This window comes from Ovis canadensis, chromosome 25 (assembly GCF_042477335.2).
Source record: "Ovis canadensis isolate MfBH-ARS-UI-01 breed Bighorn chromosome 25, ARS-UI_OviCan_v2, whole genome shotgun sequence".
Classification (NCBI taxonomy): Eukaryota; Metazoa; Chordata; class Mammalia; order Artiodactyla; family Bovidae; genus Ovis; species Ovis canadensis.
The window spans coordinates 39,957,455-39,980,225 of record NC_091269.1 but is presented as its reverse complement, the minus strand read 5'-3'; the positions used below and the strand labels follow the sequence as shown (position 1 = coordinate 39,980,225).

General features: G+C 36.9%; 1 protein-coding gene across 2 annotated transcripts in view; it reads left to right on the top strand.

Annotated features, from left to right (window-relative positions):
- CTNNA3 (catenin alpha 3) overlaps positions 1 to 22,771 on the top strand; it is a 1,891,866-nt gene that overhangs the window by 1,804,233 nt on the left and 64,862 nt on the right. For both annotated transcript variants that reach the window (XM_069571817.1, XM_069571818.1), the window contains exon 17: positions 15,777 to 15,911. In XM_069571817.1, the coding sequence (XP_069427918.1) occupies positions 15,777 to 15,911 (135 nt within the window). The remainder of the gene's footprint in view (positions 1 to 15,776; positions 15,912 to 22,771) is intronic.

Below are 22,771 nucleotides of genomic sequence, written 5' to 3'. Positions count from 1 at the left end.
TGTTTTTTGCATAATTAATATACAACTAATGAAAAATTTATTGAGATAATTATTTATTGAGGTTCTATTATTATTATTATCATTATCATCATTATTATCATTTATGGCTTGATTAGTCAAACATTTTTTGAGCTTTAAATTATCGCCTTCTGAGTTTCAAATATACTCAAATTATTTTAGTTGGCTGTAATACCCAATGTTAGTATTTTTTTCCTTAATACCTTAGATTTCTTATTTTTGCTCTTTAAAAATCAGTACTTTTCAAAATTATCTTGGGTTTTCTGTGTTAGCAATATGCTCTGATATTCTACATAAAACTACAAAGCAAATTGTAATTAGTAAAATAATGAAGTGAATATATAAAATGTAGGAAGTGTATAATCCTTACAGGTGCTCCCAATACTTTGTTTTCTTTAGATTTCTCATGTCTCTATTCCAGTTTTCTAAGATGCAGCTACATCATTAGAGTACCTTTTGCTTAGGTACCTTTTGCTTAACTTTAATTGAAAAATCTGTCAGTCTCTCTAGTTAATGTATTTAGATACTCAGTTAATATTTCAGACTGAGATATAATATTCCTCGTTAGGTTTTATATTATTCAACCCTATAATACATGTTTAAGGGCTTCCCTGGTAATTCAGGTGGTAAAGAATCCTCCTGCAATGCAGAAGACCCTGGTTCAATTCCTGGTTCAATTCCTGGGTCAGGAAGATCCCCTGGAGAAGGGATAGGCTACCCACTCCAGTGTGTTTGGCTTCCCTGGTGGCTCAGATGGTAAAGAATGCACCTGCAGTGTGGGAGACCTGGGTTTGATCCCTGGTTTGGGATGATCTCCGGAGGAGGGCATGGCAAACCACTCCAGTATTCTTGCTTGGAGAATCCCCATGGATAGAAAAGCCTGGCGGGCTACAGTCCATAGGGTCAAAAAGAGTCAGACACAACTGAGGGACTAAGCACAGCACAATACATATTTATTCCCCTTTGATGAAAAAAGCACTTCTTTTTAAATCTGAAACTATTTCATATTTTTCTTGCATATAAACTGTAAGAGAAACTTTATCAGGCTGCTTCTTATTATTTAGTCTTTTTATCTTCCTTTTCTTGGAACTTGAATGTTCTCTTCTTAGATATTATATTTTGGGATATAAAGAAGGAAAAATAAAGAAAAATAATAACAGACAAATATTTTAAAGCATTTTTGAAGATATATTTTCATATATGTAGTATATATATTTTTCAGTATCTTGCTACTTTAAACATTGTGAGCATTTTATTAACCCTTTTAATATTCAGCCTTTACAGTTAAAAACAAATTCTATTGTAACATAATTCATGATCTACTATGAATAAATGACTGAAGCCCAGATCTGCCCATGGTTTCTATATTTTAGAATCATTGCATTCACTTTTATGAGATAAAGTATTAATAGTAGCAGAATAAATGAAACCATAATATATTAAACAGATTTATTTGTTCTCATAACTTTTTAAATGCTTAATGATTTTTACCTGTGTGCTTCTATTTATTTTAGAACACACAATTTTCAAAGTTCAAATAATTGTGTCACTTTGAAGTTCTTTTTTTCTTAAGCAGTCTTTTTAATTGGATTAGGTCACTTTGTAGATACTACTGTATTACATTATGTAGCTGTATAAAATTATAGCTAGATTAAATTATGCTATTGTTTTTTAGCATTATTCAAATTGCATGGAAGAAAGCAAAAGTATTGTCTCACTTCCATATAAATTTGACATTTTAAAAGAAGCTTAAAGAAGGAGTCACTGACTAAGAAGAATTGTAGATGACTCTCTCTGGCCTTTTCCATTTCATATAATAAAGTAGTTTCATATGATACAATTTTGTTCAAAATAAATATGGTTGTGAAAAAACAGAATTGAAAGAAAGGAAACTGACTCATTATAATGATTATCTGAGAAGATTATGATTATGCTTCAGATATTGTATGACAGAATAACAAAATTTTAGACAAAAATAATTATTGAGATTGTTTGTGGAATAAAAGTTAATAATATACATCAGCAAGGCAATTTTTACATTGTCAATGGTATTAGGAAAAAAATCTTCCAGAACATGATGTGTGTGCTTAGTTGCTCAGTTGTGCCTGACTCTTGGTGACTCCATGGACTACAGCACACCAGGATCCTCTATCCATGGAATTTCCCAGGCAAGGGTACTGAAGTGGGTTGCCATTCCCTTCTCCAGGGGATCTCCCCAACCCAGGAACTGAACCTGGGTCTCCTGCACTGCATGCAGATTCTTTACCAATTGAGCCACCAGGAAATCCAGAACATTGCTTGCTTTTAATTTTGAACAATCTAATAGCTCAAAAAATTTTATGATACTTTACAGTCTGCATTTTGCTAGAGTGTCAGAAGGTCAAACGTTCATCAATTTCCAATTCCATCCAACATGGACTTGTGACATATATATATATATATATATATATATATATATATATATATATGTCAAAGCTAGTGGAGGTACAGTATATAGTGGGCCAATTTCATTTCATTCTATTGTTTTAAAGTTCATATGTAGAATAGAATGAAATCAGATTTATGAAGGCCTATATTCGGCCTTCCTGGATTTTTTTTAAACCTTTCTTCTCTGCCTTATTCTCTTAAATATAAGTTTATTGTGTTTATTGTTGTTGTTCAAGCACTAAGTCATCTCAGACTCTACAATCACATGGACTGTAGCATGCCAGACTTCCTTGTCCTTCACCATCTCCCAGATATTGTTCAAACTCATGTCCATTGAGTCAGTGATGCCATCCAATCATTTCATCTTCTGTCACCCCCTTCTCCTCCTGCCCTCAATCTTTTCTAGCATCAGAGACTTTTAAAATGAGGTGGCCCCTCACATTAGGAGTCCAAAGTATTGGAACTTCAGCTTCAGCACCAGTCCTTCCAATTAATATTCAGGGTTGATTTCCTTTAGGATTGACTGGAGTGATCTCCTTGCTAACCAAGGGACTCTCAGGAATCTTCTCCAACACCACAGTATGAAAGCATCAGTTCTTCAGTTCTCCTTTATTGTCCAACTCTCACATCCATTCATGACTACTGGAAAAACCATAGCTCTGACTAGATGGACCTTTGTTGGCAAGTAATGTCTCTGCTTTTCAATATGCTGTCTAGGTTTGCCATAGCTTTTCTTCCAAGGAGTAAGTGTCTTTTGATTTCATGGCTGCAGTCACCATCTGCAGTGATTTTGGAGCCCAAGAAAATAAAGTCTGACACTGCTTCCATTGTTTCCCCATCTATTTCCCATGAAGTGATGGGACAGGATGCCATGATCTTCGTTTTCTGAATGTTGAGCTTTAAGCCAACTTTTTCACTCTCCTCTTTCACCTTCATCAAGAGGCTCTTCAGTTCTTTTTTGCTTTCTGCCATAGGGGAATTATCATCTGCATATCTGATGTTATTGATATTTCTCCCAGCAATCTTGATTCCAGCTTGTGCTTTTTCCAGTCTGGCATTTTGTATGATGTACTGTGCTTGTAAGTTAAGCAAGCATGTGACAATATACAGCCTCGACATACTCCTTTCCCAATTGTGAACCAGTTCATTGTTCCATGTCCAGTTCTAACTGTTGCTTCTTGACCTGCACACGGATTTCTCAGGAGACAGGTCAGGTGGTCTGGTATTCCCATTTATTTAAGAATTTTGTTGTGATCCACATAGTCAAAGGATTTAGCATAGTCAATGAAGCAGAAGTGGATGTTTTTCTGGAATTCCCTTGCTTTATCTGTGATCCAGTAAATGTTGGCAATTTGATCTTTGATTCCTCTATCTTTTCTGAATCCATCATGTACGTCTGAAAGTTCTCCATTCATGGACTGCTGAAGCCTAGCTTGATTTTGAGCATGTTGAGGAGGATTTTGAGCATTAGCTTTCTTGTGTGTGAAATGAGCACAGTTGTACTGTAGTTTGAACATTCTTTGGCTTTGACCTTCTTTGGGATTAGAATGATAATTGACTTTTCCAGTCATGACCACTACCAAGGTTTCCAAATTTGCAGACATGCTGAGTGCAGTGCTTTAACAGTGTCATCTTTTAGGATTTTAAATAGCTCGGCTGGATTGCCATTACCTCCACTAGCTTTGTTCATAGTAATGCTTCCTTAGGTCCACTAAACTTCACACTGCAGGATGCCTGGCTCTAGGTGAGTGATCACACCATCATGATTATCTGGGTCATTAAGACCTTTTTTGTATAGTTCTTCTGTGTATTCTTGCCACCTCTTCTTAATCTCTTCTGCTTCTGTTAGTTCTTTGCTATTTCTGACCTTTCTCGTACCCATCTTTGCATGAAATGTTCCCTTGGTATCTCTAATGTCCTTGAAGAGATCACTAGTCTTTCCCATTCTATTGTTTTCCTCTATTTCTTTGCATTGTTTACTTAAGAAGGCTTGTTTTCTCTCCTTGCAATTCTTTGAAACTCTGCATTCAGATGAGTATATTTTTCCCTTTCTCCTTTGCCTTTCACTTCTCTTATTTTCTCAGCTATTTGTAAAGCCTCCTCAGAAAACCACTTTGCCTTCTTTCATTTCTTTTACTTGGGGATGGTTTTGGCCACTCCTGTATAGTATTACAAACCTCCATCCATAGTTTTCAGGTACTCTACCACATCGAATCGTTTGAATCTGTTTGTCACCTCCACTGTATAATCATAAGGTATTCGATCTAAGTCATAATCTGAATGGCTTAGTAGTTTTCGCTACTTTCTTCAGTTTAAGCCTGAATTTTGCAATAAGAAGCTCATGATCTGAGCCATAGTCAGCTCATATCTATTTTGCTGACTGTATAGAGTTTCTCCATCTTTGGCAGCAAATATTTTAATCAGTCTATTTCAATATTGGCCATCTGGTGATGTCCGTGTGTAGAGCATCTCTTATGTTATTGGAGGAGGTAGTTTGCTGTGACCAGAGTGTTTTCTTGACAAAACTGTTAGCCTTTGCCCTTTCATTTTGTACTCCAAGTCCAAACTTGCCTGTTCTTCCAGGTATCCCTTGACTTCCTATTTTTTGCATTCCAAGGACATCTTTTTTGGTATTAGTTCTAGAAGGTCTTATATAACTTCATAACATTATTTGACTTCAGCTTCTTAGGCACTAGAGGTTGAGGATTACTCTGATGTTGAATGGTTTGCCCTGGAATTGAATCGAGATCATTCTGTCATTTTTGAGATTGCACCTAAGAATTGCATTTCAGACTCTTTTTTGACTATGAGGGATACTCCATTTCTTCTGAGGGATTCTTGCCCACAGTAGTAGATATAATGAATGATATAATGATAGTCTGAGTTAAATTCATCCAATCCTGTCCTCTCTCATTCACTGATTCCTAAACTGTTGATGTTCACTGTTGTCATCTTCTTAACCATGCCTAATTTACCATGATTCATGGACCTAACATTCCAAGTTCCTATGCAATATTCTTCTTTACCGCATCAGGCTCTACTTTCACCACCAGACACGTCCACAACTGAGCATAGTTTCTACTTTGGGCCAGCCACTTCATTCTCTCTGGAGCTATTTCTCAAGTCTTCCCCAGTAACGTAATGGACACCTTCCATCCTGCAGGGCTCATCTTCCAGTGTCATACCTTTCTGCTTTTTCATACTGTTCATTGGGTTTTCAAGACAAGAATTACTGAAGTGGTTTTCCATTCCCATCTCTAGTGGACCACATTTTGTCAGAATTCTCCACCATAACCTGTCCATCTTGGATGACCCTGCACGGCAAGGCTCATAGCTGCATTGAGTTACACAAGGCTATGATCCAAGTGATCATTTTGGTTAGCTTTCTGTAATTGTGATTTTTGTTCTGGAGGTGGTGGGATTGTAGTTCTCGTTTCCTCTGTCTACCCTCAAATGGATGAGGATAAGAGGCTTATTTAAGCTTCTTGATGGGAGGGACTGGCTTGCTCTGGTGGGTAGGGCCATGCTAAATACATCTTTAATCCATTTATCTGCTGATGGGTGGGTCAGTGTTTCCTCCCTGTTAGTTGTTTGATCGGAGGTGACCCAGTCCTGAAGTCTACAGGCTCTCTGGTAAGACTATTGGCAACCTCCAAGAGGACTTACTGGCAACCTCCAAGAGGACAGGGAGGCCTGGCATGCTGCAATTCATGGGGTCACAAAGAGTTGGACATGACTGAGTGACTGAACTGAACTGAACTGAAGAAGACTTATTCCAACAGGCTCCTCTCAGGACTGCTGCTGCCATTGCCCCTGTCCCCATGACAGGCAACTGCCAACCCACACCTCCACAGAAGACAGGAGACCCTCAAACACTCACAGGCAGGTCTGACTCAGTCTCCTTTGATGTCACTGTTTCTTTAGCCTGGTTTCGGGTGCACATAAGGTTTTTTTTGTGCCCTACAACAGTCTCTGTTTCCCCCCCTTTCTGTGGAAGTTCTGTAATCAAATCCTGCTTGCCCTCAAAGTCAGATTCCCTGGTGATTTATAGTCCCTTTGCCGGATCCCCAGGTTGAGAAGTCTGATATGGGGCCTAGTACATTCACAACAGTGTGAGAACTTCCCTGGTATTATTGTTATCCAGTTTGTCATTCGCCCACCCCACAATACCCCCATTCTAGTTATTGTGTATTACCATACGCAACATACTACTTTGGTATTGCCATTAGGTAACTAGGAAGAGATGAATGAAAAATCTGTTTTAGCATATAGAAGCTTCATATAGACTTACTTGTCCCAATCACCCAACTTTTCTTGGGTTTTATCAGTTCAGTTCAGTCATTCAGTCATGTCCAACTCTTTGTGATCCCATGGACTGCAGCATGCCAGGCCTCCCTAATTGTGTTGAGATGCTATGTTAGATTGCATATGCCATCTAAGACGATGTTGTTTAAGTCTTACAGAACTTAAAATCCTATCTCCTTTAGCCAGATTATTTCTGAGGGTCAGAATGATGTTCAGTTCAGTTAAATTCATTTGTTCAGTCATGTCTGACTCTTTGCGACCCCATGAATTGCAGCACGCTAGGCCTCCCTATCACCAACTCCCTGAGTTCAGTCAAACTCACGTCCATCAAGTAAGTGATGCCATCCAGCCATCTCATCCTCTGTCATTCCCTTCTCCTCCTGCCCCCAATCCCTCCCAGCATCAGAGTCTTTTCCAATGAGTTAACTCTTTGCATGAGGTGGCCAAAGTACTGGAGTTTCAGCTTTAGCATCACTCCTTCCAAGGAACACCCAAGACTGATCTTTAGAATGGACTGATTGAATCTCCTTACAGTCCAAGGGACTCTCAAGAGTCTTCTCCAACACCACAGTTCAAAAGCATCAATTCTTCGGCGCTCAGCCTTCTTCACAGTCCAATTCTCACATCCATACATGACCACTGGAAAAACCATAGCCTTGACTAGACGGACCCTTGTTGGCAAAGTAATGTCTCTGCTTTTCAATATGCTATCTAGGTTGGTCATCACTTTCCTTCCAAGGAGTAAGCGTCTTTTAATTTCATGGCTGCAGTCACAATCTGCAGTGATTTTGGAGCCCCCCAAAATAAAGTCTGACACTGTTTCCACTATTTCCCCATCTATTTCCCATGAAGTGATGGGGCCAGATGCCATGATCTTCATTTTCTGAATGTTGAGCTTTAAGTTACTTATCACAATTATTAAATATTTTCCTCATGAATAAAGAGGATGGCAAATTGAAGAAGTAGCCTTCTTAGAAATATAGGATTCCAAACTATTGGTACATATCTTTTTCTATTCTTTGACTCTTCACTGTAATTCATCATGTTAGCAGATATTCTAAATTAGATGAACTGGGTAATGCCTCACATGGTAGGAAGAATACATTGAAAGATCTCAGTTACAAAAGCAACCTATCACAGACAGGAAAGTGATGAATAGGAAACACAATAAAAATGAACATCTGCTAAATTGTCTTGCACAGGAAGAGGGCAAAATTGGACTTTGTAGCTCCTGAATATTGTGTCTGAAACCTAATACTCCTTCAATGTAAAATTTCCAATGCAAAGATATACAGATTATTGACTGGGTACTCCCACCTAATCATAACTAGACACAATTAAAATGAATTTTCAGTGTTAAATATATTTAAAACCAACGCTAACTTAAGAAAGCGACATTTAAAAAAAAATGAAAAATTGCAAGGCAAATTATACCTGATACACTTACTAACTATGAACAAAACAGTCTGCAAGTATAATTTATGTTAATATTTTGACAAAGTACTGTTGGTGACTAGCCTCATTTGAATTGTTTCCTACTGATATTCTGAGAGTTAAAATATGTAATAAAACTACACTAAAAAGAAGCTTCTGAAACATTCATTATGTCATTCTAACATGTCTGTTAACGATAAAACTCCCAGGTGCATCTTGTGGCAGTATTTGTATTTTGACACTGTTATTTGCCTGAAATTTATTTTGAGAAGAAAAGGTAATGCCTCAATTTGTTCTCCAGGTTAATGAACCTCTACTTTATAAAAATGAATGCATAGCAAGTTCTCAGGATTAAACAGGAATAGACAAATACTGAAATATTTTATCTGTTTGCATCCTTGAAGTAATAGTCTCCTGTTAGAAGGCATGCTGCTTTACTATTTTTTAGATCTTTGTAATTTTTTCATTAAAGTGAATGAAGTCGCTCAGTCATGTCCGACTCTTTGTGACCCCAAGGATTGTAGCCCATGGAATTTTCCATGCAAGAGTACTGGAGTGGGTTGCCAATTCCTTCTCCAGGGGATCATCCTGACCCAGGGATCAAACCTGGGTCTTCTTCATTGAAGGCAGAGGCTTTCTCATTAAAACAAATTCTTAAATGCTTTGAAGGTGATTATATATCAAGTTTTACTTCATGTATGCAAAACTATAGCCCTAACTACCAAAAGTAAGGTATTTTCAGGGTCTAGGAGGAGGGAGCTATTGGGTGTAAGAGGAGAATAAGAAAAAGAGGAATGTTTCTTCTTACAAAGGGCTGGCTGAGTTAACCAAAATTTTCCCCCAAATCAAAATTTGTCTGCATTACCTTTCCACCATTCTTTCCACCATTCTTTTATTCTTTTTTTTTCTTCTTTTTCTTTTTTTTTTAATATAAATTTATTTATTTTAATTGGAGGCTAATTACTTTACAATATCCTATTGGTTTCTCCATACATCAACATGAATCCCCCACGGGTCCACCATTCTTTCCACATACATATTCTTTATAAAGGATAAAACACTCTTCTAAGTTTATTTCTATCCAAGTAGCACTTGAGTTCAAGTTTCAGTCTTCAGGGAGAGACATGATGTTTTGGGGTTGTAATCTAATACATAGGGAAGTCAGTCCTGAGAATTTCTCATGGAAGTCAGCAGAATGCTAAAAGTAGGTTATGCCAAAACTTTATACCTATTAATACTAAAGGAAAGGAGCTTTGATGAAGATGGGAAACATCTTTGTTTTTCATTGTTATTAGTATTCAAAATATATATTGTTGATAGCATTTTCTCAATGATTGTATGCTCAAACCTAGTTGAAACTAAAAATGGATTTAAAGCAGCCTTAACCTAAAGACCATTTAAGTCTAAATAAGTTCAGTTCAGTTGAGGTGCTCAGTCGTGTCCGGCATTTTGTGACCCCATGAACCACAGCACGCCAGGCCTCCCTGTCCATCACCAACTCCCGGAGTCCACCCAAACCCATGTCCATTGAGTCAGTGATACCATCCAGCCATCTCATCCTCTGTCGTCCCTTTCTCCTCCTGCCCTCAATCTTCCCCAGCATCAGGGTCTTTTCAAATGAGTCAGCTCTTCAAATCAGGTGGCCAAAGTATTGGAGTTTCAGCTTCAACATCAGTCCTTCCAATGAATACCCAGGACTGATCTCCTTTAGGATGGACTGATTGGATCTCCCTGCAGTGCAAGGGACTCTCAAGTGTCTTCTCCAACACCACAGTTCGAAAGCATCAATTCTTCAGCTATCAGCTTTCTTTGTAGTCCAACTCTCAAACATCCATACATGACTATTGGAAAAGGGTATATGACAAAATCTAAGTAGCATATATAAGTTCTGGTAAAACATTTATGCATGGAAAAATGCCAAACTATAATTTCCCAAATAAAACTCTCACAAGTCAGCACCCCCAATCTAGACCATATAATGTTGTCCTCCAGCGCATCTTAAAAGTGTTCCACTGTTTTTTGTTTTGCTTTGTTTCGTTTGTTTGTTGTTTGTTTTACCATACCCTTCATTTTTGTGTTTTAGAAACTTTAGTTTACTAAACAGCAGCAATGATAGGTGTAACGAAGAAGAGAAATGTTCCAAGTATAGTGAGATTTCTGGATGTAGAATCATCTCAAATTAATGACTGATCAAATTCAATAGATGAGTGAGACAGAGGAAGCACCCTTTATTTAGATAGTTAATAGAATAGGAAAAATGGTAGGCAACATGGAGTATGAGATAGTTGAGGACTATATGTGTTGAGAATGAAATGTTGATAAGACCATGAAATGGGCTGGGTAAATGCAATATGTACATGGATTTTCCGAAGACATAGCTGGATGATAGAGATTTAGTCATGTTTATTTTATAAGTGATAGGGGAAGCCAGAGTGGCATATTCTATTATCCAAGTAGAGGCTGAGAGTGAAAAGATGCCTAAGAATGGAAACTCAGGACACCAATAGGGGTGGCATTGAAAATTTAAAAAAAAAAAATAAACAACAACAAAAAAATGTTCATGAAGAGAGAAAGATGGAATTACAGGGCTGAGGGAGGGATTTTGTTTTGAGGGACTTCCTGTTGACAGATTCAAGGATAGAAGACATTAAAACTACAGAAAAAGATGGGATTACTGATGATCTGTGACTCTGAGGAAGTGAAATGAGACAGCCTCTGGGCTGGAGTATAGGTGGAGAAATGAGCCCTGTGGAAAGAAAGGTCATGGACACAAAGTGCTTTCTGCTATCACTAATTGCTTAAAATAACTATTCTAGAAATTCACAGTGACAACTGATACTTTCCCTTAACAAACTTTGCCAGCTAGCAGAATTTAAACTATTGTCTGTAATTTCAAAAATCATTTTAAATATGTCTTAAATAAAGTTTATACTCTATTATGGGCAAAAAAAAAAAGAAGCTAAACTTATAGAATAAAGGTCTTTAAAAGTATTCATTTTGCTAATTCATCCTTAAAATTCAAACTGAAAGGTAATAAATATTCTTCACTTTTCTTCTTGTTACTAAATGATATATTCTGCCTTCGTACAAAACATCTTAACTAGAAGAATGAAAGCCAGTTTAATGTGACAAAACCACTTAAGTTGACATATCATCTTCTTGTCTGTAGTGAGTGTCCTGGTGGTCATAAAACTTAATTTAAACAAAAAATCCATGCATTGAAACACAAACCAGATGTCCTAGTTAACATCTCCTATCTTAATAAACTGGGAAATAATAACCAAAGTGTATGATGACATTCTACCACTCAGTTTGCCTGAAAATCTCTAGCAGTATTCCAAGTATTTTTATGAAAAAAAAAAAAAAAATTTTTTTAAACTAAAGGATAAGAATGTTCTGCACATCTAAGTCCCAGACTTTTGCAACTAGTTTTATGCAAATATATAAAATCTGGGGAAAACGTAATTTGATTTTAATAATGGAGGTTGGGCAAATAGTAAAACAACAGGTTCTTAAAGTAGAGATGATGCATTCTCCTGATTCTGCTTCTAGGCTGTTGAAACTGACTCAGTAAGACTTTGCAAATGTCAATAGAAAAGAAGACTTTTAACAAATTTTATAGTATGGAATTTACATTTTTTTAAATACTTTAATTATAAAACTGACTACTCTCTTTAGGTGTAACCAAGTTTCTCATCAATTCTGGGAATGAAGGGTAAATCAGAGTCAAGTAACTTCTAAACTTTTAATTTCAAAAGTTCAAATTTTCTACTCATTTGCATCATTATTTCCTAAACAGAATTATTCTGCTAACATGGTATGAAAGTCTCTCCAGAGAGACTGTAGATTTTCCTTAAGCTTGGGTGATTGCAACATTGTTTATCAGTTAAGAATCTAACTATTAATTTGCAAGTTTAGTTTTATCAGAAGTTATATGAGTGAGTGAATGAGTCGCTTAGTCGTGTCCAACTCTTTGCGACCCCATGGACTGTAGCCTGGCCAGCGTCCTCTGTCCATGGAATTCTCCAGTCAAGAATACTGGAATGGGTTGTCATTTCCTTCTCCAGGGCAGAAGTTATACAGTGTTTGTCTTAAGGAACAAATTCACAGTAATCCTATTTATAATATACAGGTACAGTGTCAGTTTTAGAAACCAATTTACAAACCAGAGTGACAATTTACTATTTACTATATAAGATAAAACTAGCAGGAAGACTGATATTGTTTGGAGACCTGCCCGTTACTCTAGGTATTTTTTGATTTCCTACTTTGAATTCTAGTGCCATATAATGAAAAGCATCCTTTTGGGTGTTAGTTCTAGAAGGTCTTGTGGGTCTTCATAGAACCATTCAACTTCAGCTTCTTCAACATTATTGTTGGGGCATAGACTTGGATTACTTTGATACTAAATGGTTTACCTTAGAAACAAACAGAGATCATTCTCTCGTTTTTGAGATTGCATCCAAGTACTGCATTTCAAACTCATGTTGACTATGATGGCTACTCCATTTCTTCTAAAGGATTCTTGCCTATAGTCATAGATATAATGGTCATCTGAGTTAAATTCACCCATTCCAGTCCTTTTTAGTTTGCTGATTCCTAGAATGTCCACGTTCACTCTTGGCATCTCCTATTTGACCACTTCCAGTTTGCCTTGATTCATGGACCTAACATTCCAGATTCCTATGCTGTATTGTTCTTTATAGCATTGGACTTTACTTCCATCACTGGTCACATCCACAGCTGGGTATTGTTTTTGCTTTGACTCCATCTCTTAATTCTTTCTGTAGTTATTTCTCCACTCTTTTCCAGTAGCATATTTGGCACCTGGGAAATTCATCTTTCAGTGTCCTATCTTTTTGCCTTTTCATACTGTTCATGGGTTTCTCAAGGCACGAATACTGAAATGGTTTACCATTCCCTTCTCCAGTGGAACGTATTTTGTCAGAATTCTCCACCATGACCTGTCTGTCTTGGGTGGCCCTACATGGCATGGCTCATAATTTCACTGAGTTAGACAAGGTGTGGTCCATGTGATCAGATTGGTTGGTTTTCTGTGATTGTTGTTTTCAGTCTATCTGCCCTCGGTTGGAGAAGGATAGGAGGCTTACTGAAGCTTCCTGATGGGAGAGTCTGACTAAGGGTGAAAGTGGGTCTTGTACTGATGGGCAGGGCCATGCTCAGTAAATCTTTAATCCAATTTTCTGTTGAAGGGCGGGGCTGTGTTCCCTCTATGTTATTTGACCTGAGGCCAAACCTCAGTGGGGGTAATGAAGAGAATGGTGACCCCCTTCAAAAGGTCCCATGCATGCACTGCTACGCTCATCGTGTATGTGGTCCTGCATCTGGCCATTGCTGACCCCACCTCTGCCGGAGATTCCTGGACACTCACGGGCAAGTCTGGGTCAGCCTCTTGTGGGGTCACTGCTCCTTTCTCCTGGGTCCTGGTGAGCACAAGGTTCTGTTTGTTTACTTCCGCCTTTTTTGAGTGTGAAGTTGCTTCAGTCTTGCTCCTGACTCTTTGCCACCCTATGCATTATAGTCTGCCAGGCTCCTCTGTCAATGGGATTCTCCAGGAAAGGATACTGGAGTGGATAGCCATTTCCTTCTCCAGAGGATCTTCCTGATACAGGGATTGAACCCCTGTCTCTTGTGGCTCCTGCATTGCAGGCAGATTCTTTACTGCCGAGCCACCAGGGAAGCCCTTAGAAGTTGAGAAACACCCTTAATTCAAGTTTTCTCTGTCATCTTATCTGATTGTCTCTCTGACTGGGTACCATGTACACATAAATTCACTCATCTGTCCATTCCTATCTAAATATTGATAGTATTTCTACAGTAGAATTTATAACTTTGCTATCTTTGTTGAATAACTTTACTTAAAGGTCACGTTCTCATCTTGTCAACATATTTTGGAGCTATGTAGACTAGTCTATTTAGCAAATATAAAAGAGAACAAAATTCTCAGAAATGTTTCAGCAACACTCTAGCTTATGAATTACTATGCAAAAGCAGAAATGCTGTCTTGTCTTTCGTTTTGCTTTTCAGTTTTTATTTTTGGTTAGTAGATTAAAAATGATTTCAGTAATAACATTTTATTGTTCTAGAAGTAATATGTTCTAAGGGCTTCCCTGGTGGCTCAGTCAGTAAAGAATCTGCGCGCAGTTCAGGAGACCTGAGTTTGATCCCTAGGTTGGAAAAATCCCCTGGAGAAAGGAATGGCAACCCACTCCAGTATTCTTTTCTGGAGAAATCCATGGACAGAGGAGGCTACAGTCTATGGGGTCACAAAGAGTTTCACATGACTGAATGACTAGCATCAATATATTTTAAGACTATAAATATTAAGATATGTAAAATATGAAAAAAGCGAAAAATACTGATACCACTTTTATTTACCATTTTCACGTTCACATATTTATTTTCCACTGTGTTTTAAACACAAACATAAAAATATTTTTTAAACAGTTTGATTGATATGGCATGTGAAATTTTAAATATTGAGCTTTTTCTCTTTCCAAAAACATTTTCCTTTGAAAATATTTTTTTTGAGACTATATAATGTCACATTATATAGCTATGTATCCTAATTTAATCTTTTCACTATTATGGAGCATTTATTTCCAAATTTTGCTACTGTAAGTAATGCTATAGTGAATATCTTTGCATATAAATTACTGTTTGTATTTCCATATCCTTATGAATATGTATTATATTTAAAGTAAATTAAGTTATTGGGGATTTTTAAAAATCTAATTGTATAAGAGAAAGAACACAAAGATTAAACACTGACCACAGATATTTATTGTGTTGTGATTAAGCTCTACTCCAGGAAATTCCTTACAGAAGATAACAATGTAGGAGACTGTTTTTGGTAAAGTAATACATCTCTAAAACATGTATGCTGCCTGATTCTTGTTTCCAAGTAGATCCATAGCTGTTAGCTACTATAGAAATTATTTCTTTGGTCTAAAATCATTAGAACATTAACTTCTGAAAGTAATAGGACATATGTCCTGTTACAGATGTTTTTTAATGCCCATATAAATATTAATTACACAGGACAGACAATGCAGAGCTATGAGTCCCAAGGAGTATTCTGATAGCAACTTTAGAAGAAAGGAATCATTGCATTTTAAATACTTTTTTAGATGTACCTAAAAATGAACTTTAAAAGCTTCTAATGTTACAATAAATTAAAGGCAATTATTTTTATGTACCTTTTCATGTCTGGAAATTTATGTACTATTTCTTCTATCCATGCTGAAGTGGAGGATGGCATGGCAACCCACTCCAGCATTTTTGCATGGAGAATTCCATGGGCAGAGGAGCTTGGCAGGCTATAGTCCATGGGGTCACAAAGAGTCAGACATGAGTGAAGTGACTTACAATGCTGAATTAATTAAGGTTGAAACATGAATGTACTCTGCTAATGGGGAAAGCATATCAAAATCTACATGGGTTTGGTCTAAGTAATGGGACTCAATGAAAATAAAGTTGGTGCCTTAAACGTACTTGTAGTCTCAGTGTTTACTCACTTTGATCTAATTCTTTGTTTTGATATTTTCACTTAATCTCTCATATGTATTTAGTGCCCGGATCCATCGTGCAAACAGGACTTGTTGGCCTACCTGGAACAGATTAAGTTCTACTCTCACCAGCTGAAGATCTGTAGTCAAGTTAAAGCTGAGATTCAGAACCTGGGGGGAGAGCTTATCATGTCAGCGGTGAGTACTGCGCCACACTTACACATCACATGTGGAAGATGCTTGAAACAGCAGCTACAACCCACCTTGCCCCACCAATTCTTATAGGGTCATGTAGGTTAGAAGAAATTCAACTGGAGTATATAAAATTTCATGAAACTGGAATAGCAAGAAATCATGTCAGATTTCTTAAAGAAATGTTAAGTCAGCACAGCTTCTCTTTATTTACTTCAAAGATTTTAGAATGAATCAGGTTCTGGAAGCCACTTGTGTAAGGATTGAACATTAATTTAGAGCATGGTATCCAGATATCAGAAAGTGTACAGATGCAACTCTGAATTGAATCCTTTAATTTTTATAAAAAAATAAGTCCCCGTGGAATTGCAGATCCATGAAATAATTGCTTTCTCACTGTTAAGTAATATTCATTTTCCTATCAGTCATTTTTATATCATAGAAATTCAGGTCTTGAAACTGTTATCTCCATATGTAATTGTGACACTGGACTATGGTAGAACATAAATAGAGAAACTTTCATAGATTATTTGGTGAACCTGAGTTTCAAACTGCTCTAAAGACCATGGTCGAAATAATGTCTACCTTTTCTACTCATCTTTTAATAATGGTAGATCATTTTTTTAGAGTGAGCATGGTAATAAAATAACATTTGAATCTATATTTGATTCAGTTATCAGTGACTTTGAGGACATGGACCAAGATTATAAATTTAAGTTAAAGCAAAATATCATAAACCTTCTAGGAACTTAAATTCATAAGGACAGATTTTTAAAAATTATAACAGCATAAATATAAATATATACATCTACGAGCTCTCTAGCCTGACTTTGGACTTTTCCCCAGCGAGCTAACATTTTGTTTTTAAATGTTTATTTGGCTGTACCGGGTCTTAGTTGCAGCGGGTGGGATCTTTAGGTGTGGCATGCGAACTCAGCTGCGGCATGTGGGATCTAGTTCCTTGACCAGGAATCAAACCCAGACCCCCTGTATTGGGAGTTTGGAGTCTTAGCCACTGGACCACCAGGTAAGTTCCTAAACTAACATTAAAAAAAAAAAAAAAAAGAACATAGCTGCAAAAACAAAAGCAAAGGTAATTCTCTGGTGGTCCAGCGGTGAGGAGTTTCTGCTTTCAGTGCCCCAGGCCCAGGTTCAATACCTAATCAAGGAACTAAAACTGTGCAAGTACAATGCCCCACTTGAAAAAAGTTCATTAGGTTTATATTAGTGAATACCAAAACTGCAGTTTACCTTCAAAAGTCTATGCAGCCTCTGTTCAGATGGACATGCTTAAATCTGTGATAAACTGAAGACCAAAAATCAAAGGTGAATAATTTGGAAATTAAGTCTAAGTAATTATTAGATATAAAAAATTAATTTCCTTGATATGCAAATTTTGCAAGAACAGTAACACCAACCAACATAGCCTGTTATTATATTGGTACTTTGTCACTTTTCAAAGGAAAATGCATTTTAAGTAGTCACTGCATGCTCAGTTTCTTCAGTCGTATCAGACTCTTTGCGACCCCATGGGCTATAGTCCCCCAGGCTCCTCTGTCCATGGGATTCTCCAGTTAAGAATACTTAAGTGGGTTGCCATTTCTCACTGTCTGTCAACACAGAAATGTGTGCTTATGGATACATGCATGACTATATATATGTATGTATACAAACAGTGTGTGTATACATATATACACGTAAAAATGTATCTTCATTTTGGATTACTAGGCACTCAGTCTTCATTTTCTCACTTAACATTATAGTACTTTAAATGTGTAAAAAATATATTTTAGACCCAAGCCTGTCTTCTGTTTACTTCTCTCAATTTCATACACTCACCATCATATACAAAGTCTAAATACATATGAAATTTATTTTCCAATTATATATGTATTTCTTCATGTTGTCTAAAGCTAAGATTTCAGAAATGCTGACAGAAGTTCAGTTTATACATTATGTTAAAATGTATTACCATTAATTGTTCCTCCAAATATAATTTCCTCCAGATGTACAGATTGAGTTGGTATCCTTCCTGTTTGGTATGGTGATTCAAATTCATGAACTTTGTATATTTTACAGATAGATTAAGCATGAGTCATTTAGAATCATGATTTACAATTGAAAAGCTGAGTCATTATATAAAATGAGGAATAGCATTGCAAATGCAGTTCTATTTTGTCTTAATTGCACCCAACATTTTCCATTAGAAAAAGTAAACCTGAAGAAAGGGAGCATGTCATGCACCTTTTTACATGTTTTACTGCCATCTGCTTGCAGGTAGGTTCTGGAAAGCTTTTAAAATTCCTTTAATTTGTGTATGCCAAAGCCCAATTACTTTATTTTCTCAGTGACCCTGAGTTCCCATCTTGTCTTCTTTCTTCTTTAAATTGAGCAGTCCTCATCTAAGTCATTGTTTTCCTTTGATGTCTTTTGAAAAGTAATAAGCATGACTCTAAAGCAGGGAAACCCATTAAAAAGGACAGAAATTTAGTATTCAAAACTATACCCTTCAAAGTTTGCATTCCAAAATCAGGTTTATGAAACATTACTTTTAACAAATATATTTGGTTAAAAAGTGTATTACTGGAGGATATAGAATACATTTCTAGAGTAAACACACAGTGTATTCTGGATCTGGAGTATTACAGGTTAGGATAAAAAAAGTAAGTTCATAACATAAAGCATTTTAAATCATTCTCATAATAGTCTATTTAATTAAATTTGTTTTCTAATGGTTCTTATGTGTATTTCAAGCATTTATCCTGAAGCTGCACGTTTCATTTCTAAGGACACCAAAGTGTAGTTTGTCCAAAACCCCAGAAATGAATTGAGCATCTTCTCGGTACCCGGCATCTGAGAACATCGCGAGATGCAAAGATGAATATATATCATGCCTCCTTCAAGATGATCAAACATGTGCAAAATTAAAGTGAAAGTGGCTGAGTCGTGTCCAACTCTTTGTGACCCCATGGACTACAGTCCATGTAATTCTCTAGGCCAGAATACTGGAGTATGTAGCCTTTCCCTTCTCCCAGGGGCTCTTACCAACCCAGGGATTGAACCCAGGTCTCCCACATTATAATCCCACATTGTAAGCAGACTCTTTACCAGCTGAGCCACAAGGGAAGCCCAAGAATACTGGAGTTGGAGTTCAGTTCAGTTCAGTTCAGTCGCTCAGTCGTGTCTGACTCTTTGCGACCCCATGAATCGCAGCACGCCAGGCCTCCCTGTCCATCACCATCTCCCGGAGTTCACTCAGACTCACGTCCATCGAGTCCGTGATACCATCCAGCCATCTCATCTGGGTCGTCCCCTTCTCCTCCTGCCCCCAATCTTTCCCAGCATCAGAGTCTTTTCCAATGAGTCAATTCTTCGCATGAGGTGTCCAAAGTACTGGAGCTTCAGCTTTAGCATCATTCATTCCAAAGAAATCCCAGGGTTGATCTCCTTCGGAATGGACTGGTTGGATCTCCTTGCAGTCCAAGCCTCAAGAGTCTTCTCCAACACCACGGTTCAAAAGCATCAATTCTTCAGTGCTCAGCCTTCTTCACAGTCCAACTCTCACATCCATACCACACATGACCACAGCCTATCACTTTTTCAGCAGATCTTCCAACCCAGGAATTGAATCGGGGTCTCCTGCATTGCAGGCAGATTCTTTACCAACTGAACTATCAGGGAATATAAGACACACCTAAATATACAAAGATGTAACACACCATAAGATGGTTAAATACACAAAAGCACATGGTAAGAGGTGAAAGTGAAAGTGGTAAGAGGTGAAGGAATAATTAATTCCACTGATGTGGTGAGTGAACAAGAGACAGCTCCAAAAAGTGGTTCAACTCTAATTTGATCCTTCATTAATAGGTAAAAGCAAAAGAAACAGGCAAAAAATAAACCAACTGTATATTTATGAGGAAAGGAGAGGACAAGGATTTGAGGTAGATAGAACAGCTGAAGTATAAAGATAGAAATAGGGAAAGATGAGGTTTTATGTGGAAATAGCAAACAATCTAAACTGATTAGAAACAATTGTACTTGGTACTGTTGGCATATGTTATGAGGGATGGGAAATAGAAGAGCTTTAAAAGAAACTGAGATTGTTTCAGGATTACTAATAGCATTTTAACTTTATTGTATAGGCAACTGAGAATAATTGAAAAAGCTGAAGTTTGAGATGGATATAAAAAAATACATGTATTATTTGAAGCTACCTTTTTAAAAAATAACTGCTAACCTTTTATTTTCTATTAAAGTATAGCTGATTTACAATATTATATTCATTTCAGGTGTGTAACATATTGGTTCAATGTTCTTATAGATTATACTCTATTTAAAGTTTTTATAGAGTAATGGTTATATTTCCATGTGCTGCAAAATAATTCTTGCATTTTTTCAACTGAGGCATAGTTGATTTATAATTTTGTACCTCATTGGAAAAGACTCTGATGCTGGGAGGGATTGGGGGCAGGAAGAGAAGGGGATGACAGAGGATGAGATGGCTGGATGGCATCACTGACTCGATGGACATGAGTCTGGGTGAACTCTGGGAGTTGGTGATGGACAGGGAGGCCTGGGGTGCTGTGATTCATGGGGTCGTGAAGAGTCGGACACAACCGAGCGACTGAACTGACTGACTGACTCTGTACAACTAAGTGACTCAATGAAATAGTGCTTCAGTGAACATTGGGGTGCATGTGTTTTGAGTTTCAGTTTTGTCCAGGTATATGGCCAGTAATAGGATTACTGGATCATAAGGTACTTCTGTTTTTAGTTTTCTGAAGAACTGCCAGACTGTTTTCCATAGTGACTATACCAGTTTATATTCCCAACAATGTAGAAGGGTTTCCTTTTCTCCATATCCTCTCCAGCATTGGTATTTGTAGACTTCTTAATAAAGTGTCATTAAATGTCATTCTAATCAGTGTCAGGTGGTACCTTGTAGTTTTGACTTGTATTTCTCTAATAATTAGTGACATTGAGCATTTTTTCCTGTGCCTACTGTCCATCTTTGTGTCTTCTTTGGAGAAATGTGTTTTAGGTCTTCTGCCCATTTTTTGATTAGGTTGTTTGTTTTTATGTTGTATGAACTGTTTGTATATTTTGGAAATTAAACAATTTTGGTTTCATCATTAGCAAATATTTTCTCCCATTCCATAGGTTGTCTTTTTTATCATTTCCTTTGCTGTACAAAATCTTGTACATTTCATTAGGTCCCATTTGCTTATTTTTGGTTTTATTTCTATTACCCTGGGAAGCTTCTTGAATTTTATTAATTTTATACATAGTAGTTTGTACTTCTTAACGCCTTACCCCTTTCTTGCTCCTATCCCCTTCACTCTCCCCAGTGGCAACCTCTAGTTTGGTCTTTACAAGTCTATTTCTTTATGCTTTATTTATTCTTTTCTTTTTTTTTTAGATTCCTACACATAAGTAATAGCATACAGTATTTGCCTTCTCTATCTGACTTATTTCACTAAGCATAATGCCCTTCTTGGTCCATTCATGTTTTTGCAAATGACAGAATTTCATTATTTTGTACTGATGAGTAACATTCCTGTGTGTGTGTGTGCTTGTGTGTGTGTGTGTATGCCACATCTTTATTCTGATAAGGTGGTGATAGATGGAAGGATGAGGAACTGGAAGATAGAAGATTATTCAGGTTTTTAAAAAATACTTCAATATCACTAACAGTGAGAACTTGAATTAAGGCAATATTAGTGAAAGTGGAGAAATTTTTTCCTTGCAAGAAAAAATTCTGAGGCAGAAATGATTAGAATCAGTAATCTATTGAGTATCAAGGATGAAGTAGGAAGAATTAAGACTTACCCCCAATCTTTTAAGATTTGGTAGTTTTCTTAGTTAAAAGTGTCATCATTAGCCAAAAACTATATATAGAAAAAAGAGCAGACCAGGAAGGTAAGGCGGCTCATTCAGTCTTTAGTCATAAGTGACTTAGTCATAAGTGAGTAAGAGATATCAGAAGACAAAAGTCTAGGAGAAGTTGGGCATATGGCTCTGGAACTGAGGAGAGAGGTATGAAGGATAAATCAGTCAGTGGAAGTATGCTGAGTAAGACCAAACATAGCTGAGACAAAGATCCAAAAAGAATGTTTTTCCTCAACGTGTGATTCTGGTATGCCCGTATCAGATACAGAGATTTGGCTGTGAGAGTTTAAAGGATCTGGGATTTTACTATCTCCATTAAAAACACAAACAAAAGATCAGAATGGGCGGTCCCAAATGTTAATTTCAGAGTCATCAGGGAACTGAGCACTTATGTCTTTCTACTTTATTATACTTGGGTTCTGGCTTTCATTTTTATCAAGATCAAAATATGCCTTCTCTAACTCTGGCATTTATATTCCAGACAATAAAAATTAAGAGAAACAGAAGCAAACATTCTTTACATCTGTTTTTTTTTTTAAGTCTCTTCCAAATGCCTTCACTTCTATATTATTGGCAACACTTTAGTTACATGGCTATGTGGAACTGCAAAGGATGCTGCAAATTGTAAAATATGTTTGTTTCTGTGTGTTTTAATCTAGGCGCATTGCTTCCTCCAACTAAATCAGAGTTTTGTTTCCATGCCAAGAGAACAGATACTGAGTAACAACTACCAATTATATACCATACCCTGTGTGATGACCAAAAACACAGTAATATTCGTATGTTTTCTAATTACCTGTTTTTAATATAATCTTTCCTGTAAAGTCCATGAATGTTTTTCAATGCTTGATGATACAGTAGTCAATGTCTACAAACATAGAAAATTCAAGTTAACTGAACCTTAAAGTGCATACTGGCTTTCACATTTATAAGATATCTTTTCTTTTCTAAAACAGATGCAATAAGATGAAAGC